Source organism: Ursus americanus, chromosome 11, assembly GCF_024610735.1.
Source record: "Ursus americanus isolate L20-20 chromosome 11, mUrsAme1.1.p, whole genome shotgun sequence".
Classification (NCBI taxonomy): domain Eukaryota; kingdom Metazoa; phylum Chordata; class Mammalia; order Carnivora; family Ursidae; genus Ursus; species Ursus americanus.
The window spans coordinates 38008495-38029415 of NC_142137.1; the positions used below are offsets into that span (position 1 = coordinate 38008495).

The 20921-nt window shown below is 35.6% G+C and overlaps 1 protein-coding gene across 12 annotated transcripts in view; it reads right to left on the reverse strand.

The window, feature by feature from the left end:
* The window catches only part of TRDN (triadin), a 355819-nt gene that overhangs the window by 246247 nt on the left and 88651 nt on the right, over positions 1 to 20921 (reverse strand). For all 12 annotated transcript variants that reach the window (XM_087865452.1, XM_087865446.1, XM_087865444.1 and 9 more), the window contains 2 exons: positions 8812 to 8865; positions 6570 to 6629 (listed from right to left, as the gene is read on the reverse strand). In XM_087865452.1, the coding sequence (XP_087721578.1) occupies positions 6570 to 6629; positions 8812 to 8865 (114 nt within the window). The remainder of the gene's footprint in view (positions 1 to 6569; positions 6630 to 8811; positions 8866 to 20921) is intronic.

Below are 20921 nucleotides of genomic sequence, written 5' to 3' on the forward strand. Positions count from 1 at the left end.
AAAAAGATATAATCATTTTGTTCCACAGCAGAAATATCTTAAAAGTCATTCAAGAAAATGAACGTAGTATTTTTTAAAAATAACTCTTGAGAATATAAATGTGAAATTACTTGCACTGGTAGTGACTAAGAGAAATTAAACAATAAAATCCATTAAAGAGTACCTCGGAAGCACTCAGGCTCTAATGACTTGATTTTAAAGGAGGAAGAAAGAGAACAGAAATTGAGATATTAGCTCCTGCTTATCTTAAGTCAGAAATAATAATTCTAATGACTTTAAATACTGACATATATCTTAGTGAACAGAAAGGGTTTTAAATTAGAAAATATATGTTAGTTACAACATATATGCACATATATTCTACACACACATATTCTTAATTTGATATTCTATTCATTTGGGAGGAAGGAACTAGAAATGTGAACTAATCCGGTTGTGAGTCTTTCAATTATTTTATGAAAAGCAATAATAATATAGGACACATTTTGTGGGACACTATTTATATAGATGCTACACACTGGACACTATTCAATCTATGGGACCACACACAATCACTAGACACCACGGTAAGTCTACTGCAATGTGGACTTTCTCATGTCATTTGTCAATGCAACGGATAGGCTTTATTGTCACTCATGTTGAAAAATTTCATGAAAATAATCAAGTTTCTTAACTTTAGTACACTAAGCAATAATTTGAGACTGATGCAAGATAATATCATGAGGTCCCATGAAGAGAAGAATGAAAATGATAATGGCTGATGCTTACAAAACCAAAATCATCTGTGGTACTGCATTTAATTGAACGGACCAAACTTCCTAGAGCACTGTTCCTCAGAAACTTTGCAGGAAGATGATGCTACTATGTTAGAAGTGTGGGGATATTCCTATGATCAAATAAACTTGGATCCGTTTTTTACTATGAAATTTCTCAAAGCTAAAGTCTATTGAGACTCTTCAAAGAGGGAGATTATCCTATGCACTGTTTTCCAAAGTTGCTTAGACATAAAACTCTTATACAGCAATCACCCAGTTACTCCACAAATTTCCAATGTCTCTGTGGCTTCTGTAACTATATTCAACTGGGGATTTTCTTCGACTTCCTTTAAACCATTTTTACATCTCCTTTGCTGGCTGCTGCTCTTTCCTACAGCAGATTCATAGATTTCTGTGACTGAAACCATCAGCCCTCTGCAAATGACTTTAAATCAACATAATTCCAGAACATCACACCAAATATTTATTAGTTTCTGGCTACAGAGGAAGTTCCCCTGAGACGCCAACAACACCTCAGACTCACACAACTCATCTATGTTCACCTAATGAGCTCGTCCAGAGAGCTTAGTGTGGTGTGGGCTCAGAGCGAGTTGCTGGAGCTCTGAAGATCAGCAGGATAAAAAAGGTCAGGATAGCATTTAAAACCCTTCGAGATCTGGTTTCATCCTATCTCTCCTCTCATAGCATCTTTCCAAAGTTTCTTCCTCCACTAGACTTTCTTTTTCTTGAATATCTCATGTATTTTCTACATGTCAGACATTGCCAGGTTTCACTCTTTATGCTCTCTATGTTTTCCACGTATATAAATTTCTTTGCATTCAGTGCATATGCAACAAAGTGCACAGCCATTGGAATTAATCATGCCTTCACCTGAGCTTCAATTTGCCTCAACTTTAGTTAAAGCACACCTGCTTTTGCCTGTTATATACCTTGTATTACAAATGATTGTTCACACATCTCTCTTCCCTACCAGACAGAGCAACCTGAGAATAGGAACGAAATTATTCATTTTTGTGGCATCATAATGTCTAGCACAGTGCTTTTTTCGGGGAAAACAAAAAATAAATGTTTACGGAATTAGCACTTTTGATCAAGAAGAGAGAACAGTATATGTTTCTCTGTATATATAATACACATATAGCAATAAACAGATTGCATATGTAAATATGGGTTTAAAATGAACTTGACAAAACTTGAAAAATTTACCAACTGTTTTTTTGTTTATACTTTTTTGTGCGAAATCGTAATTTTTGTTACATTAAATGCGTACCCACTTGTAGGCAGCACTTGATTTAACCTTAACTTCACACCGTGGATTACCAATATATGAAATTCAGATCTACTTTTAATGCCGTAGTAATTTATAAATGAGAAAAGATAATTTTCTTCGAGTCAAGACCACATCTAAAATAAACTCATTTTTATCAATGGTTTTAAGTATAAAAATAACAAAATTTTCCTCACCTATTATAGACATTTGTCAGTGAGATTCATATTTGAAAGGAGTAAGTTTGCCTCACATGAAAATGGGTAAGAACTCAACAGTAATGTGGATATAATGGGGTAAATACCATGAAACTAAAGCAACACTCAACTGCTATTCATTTTTATTAAACTGGGTAGGTGTTCTTAAATTTTACACCAAAATATTTTCCTTGGTTTTTTTTGTGTTTTTTTTTTAAGAATTTAAGTGACATTTGGATTGAGGAGCTCACTAAGGAATGAAAAAGCAAAAAGTATTGTCATGCTATATTCAAATCACCCAGTTCTATTTAGGAAGATATTTAATTTATGATTTTTGTTGAATAAAAAATAAATGGTCTAATCAAAAGGAAGACATCAGTATATTTAATTCGCTTGGGGATTAACCTTACCCGTTAGTGACTACTAGCATCAAAATGTCTAATGTCAAAATAGGGAAATCACATTATCCAATAAACCTACTAACATACTCTTCATTTTTGGAGTTAGGATATAACAAATTTCAGCTCTCATTCATTAAGGAACTGACAACTGCTTCATTTCTCTGTTCCTCAGTTTCTCTCAGTAAAAAAAAAAAATATCTATATATATATCTATATATATATATATATAGATATATATATATATACACACACACACACCACTGTTGCTATTTCTTCCTTTCAGGAAGTTGTGAAGATAAGTAAAATAATGTGAACAAAAGAATTTGGACACTGAAAAATAAGTACATAGGAATTTCTAATATTAAATCCTCATATCCTGCATTCCTAGAGGTCTTTGGAGTTTTCCTAGAACTTAGAGTTTGACGTATAGCAGGAATTACTATATTATACTCATTTTACAGATGAGAAATCTGGGAATGAAAAGCCATTTGCTCAACATGGTGCAACTAATAAGGCAAGAGTAGAAGCCATAGAACCAAAATGACTAACCCATTTCCCCATTACACTAAATTGCATAATATTATTCATATTAATCTCTGAGGTTGATACCAAAAATGTATTTTAAGACATATGAGGGGAGATATAAATATACACAAACCAGTGAGAACAATAGAAAGTCTTCTGAAAGTGATCAATAACTAGTAACCCCCCCTACTTCATCAAATACACAAATATCTAAGGATCATTTTCCAGCCAGTTCAACAGCCTGGCCTGGATTTGGCTTGCCCCACTTACTTCTTTTGCCATCATCTCTTCTTCTACTTCTTCCCTGTCTTTGTTATTTTTAATGAACTATAGGAATAGGCTAGTTATCACAATGGATATGAAGTCCTACACATGTACCAGGGAGGAAGTCGGAGTTGCTGTTCTTGGACAGGCTGTGCTTGAAACAGAGTATGAAACATGCTATGTTCCATGGGAGTGCCTCTGGTAATCAAAGTCTTCGGAGGAGATTTTACTTTAACTCTGCTCATACCTCTCAAATACAATAGGTTATCCTTGTTTCTAACTTAATTATCACATACTGTAATGAATACCTTTCAATCCTAGTCTGCTTTCCCCAAAATTACCCATTATGCAAAGAGCATTTCCTAGGTATTTCCTATATTCCTAACATAATGTATATATACATACATAAAATGAAAAGGAAACTTATATTTGTGTGTGTATACACACACAATTTATAGATATATAGGTTGCCTACATCTATCTCCCCCATAAGAATATAAGTATGTAAATAAAATATTCGTGATTTGTGGCAAGACAGGCTGACTCAAGATGGCCCACCCATGATCTCCACTTTCTGATATTCATATGCTTGTATATTCCTCTCCCCTTGAATATGGGCTGGCCTATGCATTTGCTGCTAACCGATAATACATGACTTCCATGACTAGTCTACATAAGATTATTTCCGTTTTACTAGCTGATTCTCTCTCTTGCTAAGTTTGATGAAGCCAGCTACATATTAGTGAGACTCATGTGGCAAGGAACTGAGAATGACTTCCAGCCAACAGTCAGAAAGAATTGAGGCCCTGATTCAACAGGTCTTGAAGAACCGAATCTTGTCAACAATCATATAAATACCCTGGAAATTATCTTTCCCCAGTTGAGGCTTCAGCTTTGTCTAATACATTGAATACAGTCTTGTAAGACATTGTGAAGCAGAGGACTGAGCTAAGCCATGCCCAGATTTTTGACCCACAAAAGCTGACATAATAAATGTGTGTTGACTTAAGTTTCTCAATTTGTGGTAACGTTTTCACAGCAAAAAATAACTAGTACAGTATTAATTAGATATTTGTTGAAGGAATAATTGATGTTTGAAGACCTTTATTTATCTTTGGAAAGAATACTAGACTTATACTCCGTTCACTTGAGGTTTTGTCTTAGTATAATTACATACTAGTTATATGATCTGGGCAAATTGTTTCTTCTCCCTGAAGGTCAGTTTGTTCACCTGTTAAGTTAGGTAATTAGGTGAGATGATCTCTAACATCCCTACCAGCTTTAAGATTTCATATATATATGAATTTATTTTCTTTCAAATCTATCAAACAGAAGATAACTAAATAGAATAAAATAATATATACTTAATTATAAATTTTATCTTAAGACTAAATTCATGCTACCTTCTAGGAAACAAAGTTTTAGTTTATAATCCATCTATCTTAATAAAATGATATTTGGTTATCTCATGAAAAAAAATTATTTAAAAAATCTGCCTGAAATATTTAATTATTTTGCATTGTGTAGACAAACACATTGAATTTTGAAAGTAGATTCCAATGTTTATTTGAATGATTAGTCCCTTAAAAATACTGAATTGGGATTTCTAAAATATACTGGTCACATAAAACCTATATTTTAAAGTAGGAAGAGGAAATTTAAATTTAGGAGATAAGGTTGAGCTATCAGTTAGAATCCATATTTTTTTAACATCAAACAACTGGCAAATAAATTTAGAATACTAAATTTGTAATTTAGTATTTATGTAATCCTCCAAAATACATAACATTACATTGATATTCTAATTGATTCTGGGGGTATATTATTAACATACTTTTGGTCTTCAATAGCTTAAAATATCAAAATCAATCAAGATATATGCATTATCCTTTTTTCTTGAAAAAAAAAATTCTGAATTTGAATCTTCTAAAATTAACCCAAAGTGTACTACTGGTCAAAAGCTGTAAACCAAATACCTCTATCTCTGTAGTTTCCTATCTCTGTAGTAGCAAATTACCACAAACTTAGCTGCTTAACACAATATCCATTTAATATCTCCCGGTTTCCAAAGTTTAAAAGCCTTGGCACAGTGTGCCTCAACTAAGTTTTCTGCTTAAGGTTCACAGGGCTGAAATCAAATTGCCAACAGGGCTGCATTTTTTACTGGAAGCTCTGGAGAATATTCAATTTAGTCAACATGCTGCCAAAATTCTTCTCACACTGTCCACATGCTCTCCTCAATTTTCAAGCCAGCAATGGGGGGCATATCCTTCTCACACTTCAAATCTCTCTTTCTCTTGTGTCACATCTCTATGCTTTAAAGGTTCATGAGATTACATTGAGTCTACCTGGATAATCCAGGATAAACTCTGTATGTTAGATCAACCTTAACTACTTTTACAAAGTATTATTTGCCATGTAATATAAGGTATCTATGGGGATGACAGCAAGTGGTAAAGGTCTTGGGATTCCAAATTCTTCCCACCATGTGCGGAAAAGTCTTTCATCTTCCTCTCACATTTTTAGAGGCTCTATTATTTTAAATATTTAGTTTTATTATTCTTTAAAATATTACATTTTATTTTTTAATTTTTTAGAAAGATTTTATTTATTTGAGAGAGAGAGTGAGAAAGACAGAGATCACAAGCAGGGGGAGGGGTAGAAGGAGAAGCAGACTCCCTGCTGAGCAGGGAGCCTGATGTGGGACTCAATCCCATGACCCTGAGATCATGACCTGAACCAAAGGCAGATGCCTAACTGACTAAATCACCCAGGGACCCTAAAATATTAAATTTTAAATGTAAGACCAAATTAATTTTTATGTAAAGGAAATGCTGAATGCTTATAATTATCCAGCTCTCTGACACCTAAAATGTAATCCTTTCAATAAAAAAAACTTAGTTATAGAAACAATAAAGTGGGGTGGTGCCTGGGTGGCTCATGGGGTTAAGTGTCCAACTAGGTCTCAGCTGAGGTCTTGATCTCAGCGTTGTGAGTTCGAGCCCTGTGTTGGTCTCCATGTTGGGTATGAAGCCGAAAGAAAGAAAGAAAGAAAGAAAGAAAGAAAGAAAGAAAGAAAGAAAGAAAGAAAGAAAGAAAGAGAGGGAGGGAGGGAGGAAAGAATAAAGGGAAAAGTTACCTTTTGCCACTGTCTTTGTTTCTGGTTTTTCTTTTTTCTCGATTTTTTCCTTGTGAGTTGCTTAAAGAGAAAATTTTATATTAGTACATATTTTTAGTAGATTTCAAGACCAAGTTTCTCTTTACCTCAATTTTTATAGCCACCAAAATCATGAACTATTTTAAAGATAGATGACATTAATAAGTCTGATTTAGAAATAAAAAGATACCAATGTAATAATAACTGTAAAAGCCCAATTTAAAAGACTCGGCATTAAGATTTAGAAAGCATTTTGAAAGCTAGTCTCACTCTCCTTTTTAAAGTTATTATTCTAAATAGATAAAGTTTTCAGGGAAGACAGAGCAAATTTATAACAATTTGTCAAAAGATGTTATTTTATCAGGAAGAAACACTCTATGATTAATTAAATATTTAAATCAGAATTAGAGCTTTGATTTAGAACACGTTCTCAACAAGAACATAATTCACATTTGGAGAAGAATTAATTTCTTACTATAAGGGACTGTCTTCTGCATTGAAAACATGCTTAGCATCTCTGGTCACTGCTTTACCAAATGTCTTCCACTATAATGAATATTTTTCCAAATAATCCCTAAGAAATAGCACTTCTGGTAGAGAACGGCCAATAAAGTATAATGTAATCACAAATGATTACTGATCAAGGGCAGCTTCTTAATTGAATAGCATTTGACATGATATCTGAAACATTATACCTTCTCATTGTTGTGTAATAAATTAATAAATCAATATGAATTTATTTCACTAACTTCTATTAAGTAAAGGAGCCCTGAGACGTGCAGAAGTATATGCAGGTTATCCATTGTTCCAATGTATTTAACTGTGTGTGGTTTGGTAGTTTCCCAAACCACCATACATTTTTCAACATTTATGTATTATTTATTGGAGAATAATGAGAATTAAAGAAATTATAGAAAATTATATGAAAAAATTAGGTATTTAATTAAACAGTTGGGTTAAGGAAAGAGCCAAATTATTAGAATAAAAAATTAGAGTCCCAATTATTTCCATTTCTCCAACTACATAATAAGAACATCAATGTCCATCAGCTTTACTTGTATTATAAAAGAAAAAATGTGCCTAAGTAAGTAAAAAACTATTCTTTCAACATACAGCTGATGAATAGTTTCCAGAATCTTGAAGAGATAAGGCAAACCTCAGAAAAAAGCACAATGCTCCATTAAAGGCCAAGTGACCCTGGCAATTGCAGGGCTAACAAAGATCACGTGCCTCGCCCTCCCTGCCCCAGTGTCAGCCTCTTAACCTCTCAGCCAGCCCCACAGCCATCTCCACTACTATTTGGGGTTACGGGTAGTAGCTTGGACAATGTTAGCTGAAGAAGCACTAAGCCAAGCTAAGAAAGGCACAATTCACACAAGGTCATGAGGCCATGGTATAATAACTTTATAAAAAGCAAACTCCTTTAATTGGTATACAATGAATCAAAGGACGCTTGAAGCGTTTTGTTCTGCTTTCCAATTTGAAAATTTCCAGTAACTTTTATAATTTATGAGCAACAAATTCTCAACTACTTTTTAACGAAAAATATTTAGCCACTGTGAAAGTTGAAAAAATCATGAGAAATATCAGATTATTTCATTTAGTCAGAGTACATAGAACCTGATGCCCATAGTTCTGCATAACTTAGCAGAAGGGAAAGGGACACCTGTTTCTAGAACAAAGAATGTGGCTATATTGAAATTCGTGGGTATTATTACTAAGTAAACATTAATAGAGCAACAACTATTTAATTCAGAATTTTAAATGTGAATATAGAATAAGGAAGATTGAAACATGTTTCAACTGATCTGAGTGCTAAAATATTATAAAACACTCCAGCTAAGTGGAATGTTTCACAGAAGTTAGTGCGGCAGGCTATGCATACTGTGGCCCTATAAATCAGCTGAAATCTAGCACGAAGATCCTAGACATTATCCCCTCTAAAACAAAGGCAAAAAATTAGAGTTTTATTTCACAACGTACATCAAAATGGATTTTTGATGAATTAAAGTAAATGCAAAATATGAAACTAAATTTAAAAACTTGAGGAAATATTAGTAACTAATCAATCTTCGAATGAAGATTCAAAAGCAGAATCACCAAAAGAAAATATCAACATATCTAACCACATAAAAATTCAAGAATCTAAACACAGACACACGCATTCATACCCACCTATATGCACTCACACATATGTAAGAACAGAGTAAGAATAACTCCGTACCTTTCTTTTCAGATTTTTCTTTTTCTTTTACTTTTTCTTTTTCTCGCTGTGCAACTGGAAAGAAACAGACAATACTTTTTCACTTAAATAAAGGGAATAAATAATGAAATGTTTGCATGGCAATTTTTGATGTCAAAAACTTATCTGCTGCTTTTGAAAATTTTTTAACTGGAATGAGGTTTTAAAATAGTTAGATGTTTAAATATTAAGATAATTATAAATTTTTTATTTCTACTTTCATTTCATATCCAAGCACAAACTTGTACCCAAACCAGGTCTGATTGCAAAGGTAAGAATACACCTCAGCTTCTCCAAACCTTTAACTTCAATATCATGTAGTAGGAAACTTTAAAAATTTGTCATGCTATATGCCAAAGGAGCCCAGCTCAACACTGGAAGAACATCAAAATATAAAGACAGAAAAACAGAGAGATAATTTTCTGAATCTGATGCAAGATATAATCAATGTAAATTGTACGTGTTACTCTTCTACAGAAACATTCCACACTAAAAATTTTTGAAAATATATTGCGATGAGACTAGAATGACACCAAATCCTTTTAGAGGAAACTAAATTTAATTTACTATGAGCTGTGATCCAATTAGTTAATATAGTAAGGCTCAAATTTAAGTCAAAATCTTTCCCCATAATTTAGTCATAACTCTTATTAATAGCGTGTCCAATTGTCAGGCTAAAAACATGGGAGGCATCCAGGATTCATCTTTTATTTCCACTTTTGTTCATTTGCCAACCTCTTTCAATCTACCTTTCAATATTCCTCTCATATATCTTTTTTTAAATCCAATATTACATTCTCCACCTGTCATTTATTTATACAAAAACGTACAAAGTACCTGCTATGTACTAAAGACTGTTAGGCAAGAGAGACTCTATTCCTGCCATTGTGATGTCAACAAGCTGATGAATAATGGAAGTTAGGCAAACAACTGCAAAGTAGTTCATTGCAGTTGGTATAACTGCCATGAAGAAAATATTCAGGGGGGCATTCAGAGACCTACACTAGTCTGCATTTGAGGAATGTCCCTTGGTAGGAATGACATTTAAGGATGTGAAAGGTGAGAAGAAATTAGTCTAGTAAGGGAACAGGAAGGTAAAAGGAAAAGAGACCATTTCAAAATTTGGAGTAGAATGCCCTTCTTGCTATATTATTATTGTAAATATTATCATAATGATATCCTAACCACTCTCTTGAACCTTTAGTTTAAGATTTTTCTCTCTCAGAGTAACCTTTCTAACAGGAAAATCTGATTAGGCTATTGACCTGTTAAGAATATTAGTATCTCCCTCATGGCCTAGCATGGTATCTATTACATAGTAGGTACTATACAAAATCTAAAAATATTTTATTGCTCTAATGGTTTGATATTTGCTCATCAGCGCAATCTTACCTCCATGAATTTCCCCTTGAACTTTACATGGCAGTTATATCAAAATGTTCGTAGCTCCACACGCACACCCTGTGGCCTCCCCTCCCCCTGCCTGTGCCTTCCACCTAGAATTCGTACTCCCACACTTCCTCTTGTCAATGCGCCCTTTCAGTCCTGACTCACTTGCCTCCTCCACTGTAAGATGTTCTTTGATCTCTACTCATTTCATAGACAACAGAACTACGTGCATAAATCCATTTTAACAATTAAGTAATAATACTGCCATTGTTCCTATATCTGACTCCCTAGTAGGTGAAATCTCTTTAAAGACTACACCATGTTATTTTATTTTTGTATCCGTGGCTCATCACATGATGTCTACCCAATAGCGGAGTTTTAATAGATTTTTCTTTGAGTGAGCCAAATTCTAAAATATTATAAGAAAAACTCCTTTCATCTTCTAATACAATTCTATTTATTAACGATATCGTACAGATATTAAAAGCACTGCTTGCTTCTGGACATTAAAAATTTTACGATTTATCAAGATTTCTTAAATAATTAAACCCCAGTGAGAAACAGAAGGAAAAAAAAAACACCATAGAACATCCAGGCATCCTTTTTCCTTACATTTAATAGTCCTTCTAGGTGTTTCTGAGTTACTAAGCTCGATATAAATATCTCACAAAATAAAGAGAGGACATCAGCATTCACACATGACCACAAGTAGCTTATTTTGGTTCTTTTGGATCACTATTAATTAAGCTAAAAACCAAAGGAGAATCTTGGCAAAAACAGAGTCTCTTTTAAAAGTTCTCTAGGGGGAACGAAGTTTGCAGGAGATAAGCTGTGCTTTTGGAACCTGATTGGCAGGATCCCCGGGAGAGCACCTAATCTGTTTCTTTGCTTCTGTAAAGGACCAGACCTCACCCACCTCGGACAGCTGCTTGTCCATTCCACTAAAGGATTTTCTGGCTGACGTGTGCACAGGCATAAATGGAGGAATTAATACAAAATCAAAAGGGCAAGGGGGCTGAATTCAGACTCAAATTAGCATATTAATGCCTCATTCCTGTTACCCTGGGGGAAAATCTGGTTCCTCACAGTCTAAATTTTGATTTACAGACACAATCCTGTATGCTGGAATTTCATTATCCCCCTCAGAAATGGTACCATAACATTGCTCAGCGAAACAGCTGGACCCATGGGCTCTAGGGAGCTGTTCAAAATGGCAGACAGCCACTAAAGCTTCTTGGATGGAAACTTCAAACTTTGGCAAGACTGTGCTCAGACACCAAGTTTTGAAAATTTCTTTTATCAAAACAATGCAACCATCAGTAACTGCCTTAACAATCACGCTAAAATAAAAAAAAAATAATAATAATTTGCCCAACAACCGCATTTGCTTGTGCATCTCCTCTTTGCTTAGAAATTACAACCAGTTTTCCTATGGAAGAAGAAAAAAGTACCTTCCTTGTCATCAGCTCTGTTTGGCAAGTTACGTCTTAGCTAGGACACTTTTAGCTCAGGACAAAATAAGCTTGTTGCACCTGCTAGAGCTTAATTTGTTTGTCATCCTTATTTACAAGAAACAAAAGTCCCTTCGGTATACTGATAATTAAAAACAAATGGAATCCACCAGTTGGAATGGCCCTGATGTTTGGCATCGGAGTTGGCAAGGCCCTGCTGTTCCTGCACTTGCCCAGACTCTGACCTTTCCCTGACCAGAACATTCAGCTCAACTTAACTCTGCTGCAGTCTCTCGCCCACCCCATGTGGTCCCTCTCCAACACTCTGCCAGCTGTGCTCTGTGCTTTTACAGAGCTTGGCCCTGGCAACCTGCCAGACAGGCCCTGTGGCCTTTCCTGAATGTACCAGAGCTCATAGTGCACCTGACCCTGAGGTTCTTATCAGGCAAACCTTCCCTAGGGGCCAAGCAGTAGGCATTCAGGGCCAGGTTGGCTGAGCTCTTCGCTGATCTCTCTTCTGAGTTGGAAAAAATCAAAAGTTTGGTATCAAAAATTTTTCAGTACAAATTTGCAGCGGCTTTAGCCAACACTAAACAAAATGTCAGATGCGATCTTGGTTAGTATGTATGTTTCTGTGTGTTTTTATTGATTTATTTTTTGTAACTAATCTGCAGAATTTCCATTCTGTGCTAAGGGAAGATGATCCACACATTCTGAGTGATAATGATGAACTCAATAGAAAAGTGCTCGTGAGTAGAGAGACTTGTCAAAGATTATATTACTCATTCTTCCTAAAGGATTGTTTTATCATTTTTTGTTTAAAATAAGCACACAACTTTAGAGCTGATAGACACCTAAGAGATCCATTCGCCTGAACTTCTTTGTCCCTGGATAAGAAAACACTGCCTCAAAAGAGTCCACGGCAGAGAGGAATAAGAATATAGTGATCAGATTGCCAAACTAGGACTCTTCCTCCAAAACTGCCTGGTCCGCGCAGGTCCTGTGCAGACTAGAAACTTGTTCTTACGAGCCCAGTGTGCTGGCTGGATTCTCCAAGCATGTTATCCACAAGCCATCCTGTAATCATAGGCGCACTTCTTTTTCACAATAAAATCACATTTATTTATGTATTAAAATGCAGATTAGGCAAATTACCCAAAGATATAAAGCTCATCTGATAAATGCTCCCAGTCTCAAATCTGATTTAATTGTATGGGTAATTTCTCCTCCAACCGGGGCTCCCTAGCCACAGTCAGAGCTGTAATCACTTCTTCAAAAGTGAACAATCACTATGGAGGAGATGACGCATAGCCTGGCGTAGAGCCTTCTCGCCTCACTTTTCAGGTTTATCTTTTATAGCTGCCAGAGAGAAAAAGAAAATATATTTGGTACTTTAAAGAGTCAATTAAGTATGACTGAGAGAGGGCAAGAGTAAAAGTTTATACAATATAGGCAGACTAAATTAGTTTGTGGTCTTTGAGAGCATTTTTATAAGGGGCCCCAGGATATTTACATTTTAATGTCCTGTCCTCTTTGGCTTTCGCTCATCATCTTCAGCAAAATCCTTTGCCAGCTTTTGATTCCAGTCCTATAATTGTTTCCCAGAAACAACCTTAAACCAGTCAATCAGGATTATTATTCTAAATTACTCTTTTAAAAAAATGTTCTTCTGACTCCTGTGATACTGTTATGCATTGAATTGCATAGTCTCGAAAGATGTGTTGAGGTCCTAATCTCCAGTACCTCAGCATATGACCTTAGTTCTTGAAAATAGTCTTTAAGAGGTAATCAGGTTAAAGTGAAGTCATTACCGTGGTCTCTAATTCAATATGACTGGTGTCCTTACGAAAAGGGGAAATTTGGACACAGAGACAGATCTGCACAGAGGGAAGAAACAGAGATGCAGGGAGAAAACCATTTGAAGATGAAGGCAGAGATTAGAGCGGTTCATCTACAAGCCAAAGATTGCCAGCTAACCACCAGGAGCTAGGAGAAGCGTGGAACAGATTCTCCTGCACAGCTCTTTGAGGTAATCAATCCTGCTGATACCTTGACGTTGGAGACAATATATAAGCTACTATATTTTTCAACTGATGGTAGCAAATAAATTTAATTAACCTCTGTAACTGTGAGACAATACGTTTCTGTTATTTTAAGCCATCCGGTTTTTGATACTTTGTTACCAGAGCCCTAGGAAACTAATACCAATACTAATCTTTTGGGTTCTCTTGTGCTTTTCTAACCAAGTTCTCACCTGGTTTCTTGAAGACTGACGCTTGACCTAGCTCTCATGTCTTTCATTTTAGGTTCCAGAGGGCACATCTAAATCCTAAGCCACTCATTCCTCTAAGGCTTCATCAGAAAACTGCAGTCAGACCTACTCAGCAAACAGGCGGTGAGTTATGTTCTCCAGGACCTCTCTTTGTGGAATACTCAGCACATGAGGGCATAATTGTGATTTTGCTGTTTTAGATCTCTCATTGGACGGTCTTATTCATCATTGAATTTTTATTGCCCAGTATGCTGTTTGGCACAAATTAAGTACTGTGCATAACTTCATGTGTATTGTTGCCTAATGTCTGTGACCAGTTTTTCCGATCTACAATATCTCCTTGTGAGGATAACCCCATTTCCACTGATTGGACCACTTTGGTGTTGACCACATGCCATTCATCAGCAAACACTTCTGCCATGTGAACTTCTTCTCCACTCCTGTGGTCAGTTCTTCACCTGAACACTAAACAACGCAGGCTGATGTAGAAAATACCTATTGTTTTGAATGCCTAAAAAACTCTCCTTTTGTCTAAGAGACATCTTGGATAAAGTTCTCCCATCTATTTGTATGTTTACTAACCAGGTTCCAGCCTCTTCTTGTTTATTCTAGGAGTAAATTGACATGTTTAATAGTTAAATAAAAGCCTAAATGTTAACTGAAAAATAACAATAAAATTTGCAGTTGCAAAAATCCCAAGGCAATATGCAATAAATAAAACTAAATGGAAGAAAAAACTGGAGGAAAATAAAAAATATATTAGTCTTTATCTTTGGATAATTAGTTGTGGTTGTTTTTCTTTCTTTTTTGCATTTTCCAAATTGTCCAAATTAATCTGTATTACTTTAATCTATATTATTATGTTATAAATTTTATTGTGTTTCCTAATTACATGTTACAGATCGTCTTTGTTTTAATATGGAGCTTACTATCAAATTCTTCAACTGCTGCTGACCGAATAAATTTGACATTACAATAGCCCAATTAAAGCTGAATAATTATATATATTTGAAAATAAACATAGAAATGTCCAAGGAAAAAATTGTCAATAGGAGTCAAGTAGAGATTAACAAGACAGAGAAGATGAATGCTTCATTAATTACTGCATTCATTATTTCAATGTTTATTGAATGTGTTTCATGTGTTGGGTACTTTGCTAGATGTTAGAGTCATTTTTAATTTGACATAAGCACATGAATTCAGAGCTGGTAGGAATCTGAAAGACCATTGAGCTTGAATCTCTTTGTTTATAAATAAGAAAACATAGAATCACAGAAGAAAATATCAAAAATGACCTAGAACATACTTGAAGATAAACATAGTTCTTGCCCTTAACAACTTAGATCAATATACCCAAATCAAAAATTGGAGTCAAAATGCCTTATAGTGTGAAATCAGGGGTAGAGAAGTAGCATGGAGAAAATGCCTAAATGCCTCCAGAGTGAAGGACAGCAGAGAAGGCCCTTTTAAAGGAACCGACAGTCCATCTGAGAATCAAAGAAATGAACAGGAGACTTGCCAAGTGACTCCACAAGAAGGGCCTGCTGGCCAGAAAGAAGGGCGTGTACAGAAGCACAGAGCTGTGAGATGGCAGTGGAGCCTGCTTACGGAGCTTCTAACAGTGTGACCACCTAAGGCACAGGCAGAGCGGGTGGGTCTGGGCTGTCCTGGTGGGGGCAGCAGGGGCCGAGTTGAGAGTTGAGGGGGTTGAGGAGAAGGTTGCAGAGTAGAGGAGGTATGTGGGAAAGTACACAAAGCTGGACATTTGTATGGTTATCACTGATCATATGAGAGTCTTCTATGCCATGGTAGAAAATGTGGCTTTTATCTCTAAGGCACTGTAATGGCAACAGATGGATTGAAGCCTACGACTGTCATGATTAGCATGAATTTAAGGGGTAATTCAGGGAAATCAGTTAAGAAATGACTGTCTTAGGGGTGCCTGGGTAGCTCAGACTAATGAGCAGTCAATGTGTGATCTCAGTTCAGGTCCAGATCTCAGGGTCATGAGTTCAGGCCCCATGTTGGGCTTCATGCTAGGTATGGATCCTACTTAACGAGAAAGAAAGAAAGAAAGAAAGAAAGAAAGAAAGAAAGAAAGAAAGAAAGAAAGAAAGAAAGAAAGAAAGAAAGAAAGAAAGAGAAAGAAAGAAATAGACAAAGAGAGAAAGAAAGAGAGAGGAAGGAAGGAAGGAAGGAAGGAAGGAAGGAAGGAAGGAAGGAGAAAAGGAGGAAGGGAGGGAGGAAGGGAGGGAGGGAGGGAAGAAGGGCTGTCCTAATCTAATTGTGAAATGGTTGTGGAGGAGATAGCAGTGGAAGAGGAGGGGGTTAGAATGGATAAATTATAGTGAAGAGAGAGTATGACAAGGGACTGAGCAGGACCACTTTTTGTATTGAGGGAGACCAATGCTATGGCAGGACTGTAACTCAAATGCCTTCTGAAATGAGGCATATTAAATGTCTACTCCAGGAGTGATGAGAGAGAGTGGTGAAGACTATGGTAAACAGTAGGTGCGGGCCCCACCTAAACACATCCTGTTGTACATTCCGTGTCCTTCCGTGGCTGTACTTGAATTCTAGGCCATGAGTTTAATTGACAGTGATTCTAACCCTAGCTAATCATTTGAATCATTAGAAGAGTTTGACTCAAACCCTGGCCTCACCTCCCAAATATTAATGGTCCCAGAGTGGAGTCTGCAATGGGTGTGTGTATATATATATACACACTATCCAGATGATTCTAAAGTCCATCAAGTCCATACCATCACTGGCAATAATGACCCCTTCTTCTATGCTTGAATAGCCTGGGCAGATAGTGATATCTATTATTGTGACCAATAATACAGAGGGATGAAGACATTCTGTGCAATGAAACTTAATGCGGGCTTCAAATACACTGAGAGAAAGAAGTCTTTCAGTTATCTGTGTTAAGTCAGATGAGAGTTGTGTAGGAGGGTCTAGAGACTTTTCACATTCTACTTCTTCAGACTTTTCAAGTATCAAAATTAATTAACCACTTGGGCTCTTAAATTAATCAATGTTTTAAATGAAATGTGAAGAGATTATCCAATATAAAAATACTTGAGGTATTCAGGTCATTCTCAAGTTTTTGATTTAAAGTACATGAACACGGAGTATGAATTTTTAATGAGTTTATATTATAATATCTTAAGGAAATTATGGCACTGTCTTGGCCACACATAAATGTTATCTTACTTCTAATATGACTAAACTCTTCACATATCCTCATCAGGAAAAAACAAAAAGAAACAAACGAACAAATACCTAGCTTCCAAAAATAATACAATTATTCTGACTACTTCTGGTTCCCCAAACAATGAAACTTGAATGCTTCCTCCGAACCTGAATTCCCTAATAATAATTTTATACCTTACTTTTGCTATGCTGATGGCTAAAAGTTTTATAAAAACTCTTAGGACAGTGTTGCTACAGTAACTTTGGTAAACTTTGCCATTCTGTGATTCTTATCTTTAAATACTTATATTTTGTATTTAGCTCTCAGTCCTTTCTACTATCTGACTGGTGTGTACTCTTGTTAAAGAGTAGCTCAGTGGGGTGGTTTAAATAATGCCCCCCTTAAAATGCATCCATGTCTTAATCTCTGAAATCTGTGAATGTTGCCATACATGGCAAAAAAGGATTTAGCAATGTGATTAAATCAAGCATTTTGAGATAGGGAGATTATCCTGGATTATGTAGGTGAGCCCTAAATGCAACCCCATGTACCCTCCTGATAGGGAGTGAGAGGGGGATTTGAAGACAGAAGAGAAGTCACTGTGAACACTGTGGCAGAGAGTGGAGCGATGCATCCACAAACCAAGAAGTAGAGCAGGCCTAGAAGCTGGGAGAGGCAAGGAAACATTCTCTCCTAGACCCCCTGAGGTAGTTTGGCCCCGATGACAACTTGATTTGGACCCAGTGAAACTGATTTTAAATTTCTGGCCTCTAGAACTGCAAGATAATTAATTTCTATTGTTTGAAGATATCACATTTTTGGCATTTTGTTACAGCAGCCACAGAAAACCAATACACCATGGCATGCCATTTGGCATTTCTACCAAAAGAATAAGGACTGTCAGTCTCATTTCTCATTTTGTTAAGTGGAGCATTAATGGTGAGGAGACCTAAATGTGGGTACAGTGTATTAAGTATACGATGCCTGCTATGCAGGGAAGCCATCAAGCAAGACAAGTCCAGGCTCTATGGATGTACAAGCATATCGGTGAAGTTGATCAGCAGATTACAAGGTCCTGACAGTGGGGGTTCAGAGAAAAATTCAAGATCCTCCAGCCGTGAGAAAATTCTAGTATAGAGGCTTAGACACAATGGAGCAAAAAAGAAGAAAGAAAATGGGATGGAGGGTATAGTGGGAAAGCCACGTGTTCTTAAGTTAGAGAAATGTGAGATTAAAATTTGGCTCTACAACTTAATAAACATTAGATATTGCAAAAAATCATTAAGTACAGATAAACCTCAATACTCTTAGTTTTAAATGGGATTATATCTACCATGTTGGATATATCTTCCATGAAGATTAAGTGAAACATTAGAAATCATAGATTCAGTACAGTATTTGTTTCATAGTAGATAAATGCTTGCATGAGATTTTTCAGGAAGGGAAGCACAAATACAGGGCTGAAGTGGCAATAAAGTTAGTTTAGTGTTGTGTTACACAATCTTAGGATGACAGATCTAAGTTCCTTCAGCCAATGATCAGATGGATATCTAGTGGTCCCAAATATAGGATGAGAAATAACACAGATAAGAAACCTGCAAGGGATTGTCACTGACCTAATCAGTGATTAAGTGGACTAGTTTGTGATTAAGAGGTAGTGATTAAGAGGACTAGTTAATCGACTGACAGTTACTGTTGAAATTAAAATTTGCCAAGAATTCTTTGAATAATTTCATATGTACGTTTCATAATCATTTAATCTTCATAACCGTATCATACCCATTTTACATATGAGAAAATAGAGGTAACAAAAATGAATTAACTTGTCCAAGGTTACATAAGCAGTAGTTCCTAGATTTGGATTCTGACTCAGATTGGTAATTCACGACATTTCTAAAAGTAGAAGAAAGTAATGGTGACATCCTTCTTTGTCAAAATCATACACTATGCTCTTAGCTCATTGAATAAACATGTCTGAGTGTTTACCATGAGCCAGGGAAATGGTCTTTAACAATCATGACTCGAACCTTTCATTTATGACAAGTAGCACTGGTTTCTATAATTCCCTACAATGATTGTATATCTTTTCTTTTAAGGCATATGTGTACATAGTTATTTATATCTAGGAAGGATACCCAAAGTGTGAACTGCCCTATGAGACTGACCAATATTTCTCATCATTTGACGTGTGGCTCTGCATTCCACAATGATCATTCCTTCATCTGAATTACTCATGGGCTCTGGTCTCTAGACTGCCTTACTCATCTCCATCTGGAAGTTAGTTCTTAGAGGTTGGAAAGAAATGTATTCTAAAATATTTGGCTATAAATATGAGTGTGTTCTGCAAGATCATTTTGACCTATACACTCTTCCATTAGAAACCATCACCTTGGAATGGAATCAGCATTCTTCAAGCTAACTTCTGCCATAGCCAAATCCTCAGTGCCTACAACTCCTCTGGCATGAGGGATTCTATCTGTTCACCAGGGCCATTTATAGCAGCAACAGTTTGGTGAATGGCATCTTGGTAATCCAAGAAAAGTTAAAATATGGTTGTAAGGTTCTTTTAAGCAAATGTAATAGTCCGCTGAATTACTGTATTAATTCAATATAAGGTCACAAGTACAGACATTACTGTGATCACATTTATAAAATAAATTACAACTTCTTTTATTTAGTAAAAAACAAGATTAATTAAAACGTAAACATTAACTAACGTGTCAGAGCTTATACCTTAAAACCAAAATAAGTACTTATTGCCAGATTAAGAATTAAGGGGTTTGCTCCTCAGTTCATTGAAACTGGTACATTTTCCCTAAGAAGAACATCTGACAAAATAAATACAGAAAAAAATCGGAATAAAAGTTAGCTTCATGAATTATAATCATTTAGATAAGGTGGATAACTATAAAATTTATGAAAAGAAGTGGGAATTGAAACAAATTCACTGACACTTTAAAAATGAACAAGCATATTTATACAGAATGATTTTGGAAATGTATGTTCTCTTGGACTATATATGCTATGGTTTTCTGCATTGCATTTGATGAGTAAATCATCGACATGTAGAGTTCCAGGTCTTTCCAAAAGACTTCACACCCCTAAAACTTTTTGAATACCATAAGAATACCCTAAAGGAAAAAAAAGAAGAGAGCGAGAGAGAGACAATGAGGTGTGATCTAGCTTTTATCACTACCAACATTTTTATCTCCCCCACCTTTACCACTACTCAAAGCTTTTTATTTTTTCTTATTTTTATTTTTTCTTGTTTTCTTATTTTTGCTAGCTTTTTAGATTCAGATATTTGCTGGCATGGCAATAAGTCTTTTCTTATAAGAGTTCAGATATTTTGATAAGAATTTAAATTCCTAACCATCCATCATATATAACCATGACTGATATGAAATGTGACATATAGAAAACATTTATCTACATATGTGAATGGTTATAAAACCACATTTATTTTCACTGAACTACCTGGAAATAAAAAGCCGGTACTATTCAACCTGGATGAGGATACCAAGCAGTAAAATGGACTCTTGCGTTCATACTGACACAGAAAACAAATGGAAAGAAGAAACTACCTCTAAAGCCCATTTAAGTCTTGAACAGTTGAAACTCCGTTATCTCTTTCTTGAGAAATATTCACTTTCCAAAATATATTTGGTCTATTCAGGGAATATATTCAGGTACTAATCTCTAACTCAGCCTTTGAGAAATTTATTTTAAACTTCAGCCAAATTCACTGTTTTAATTATGCAAGACTCACTAGTTTAATAAGCCC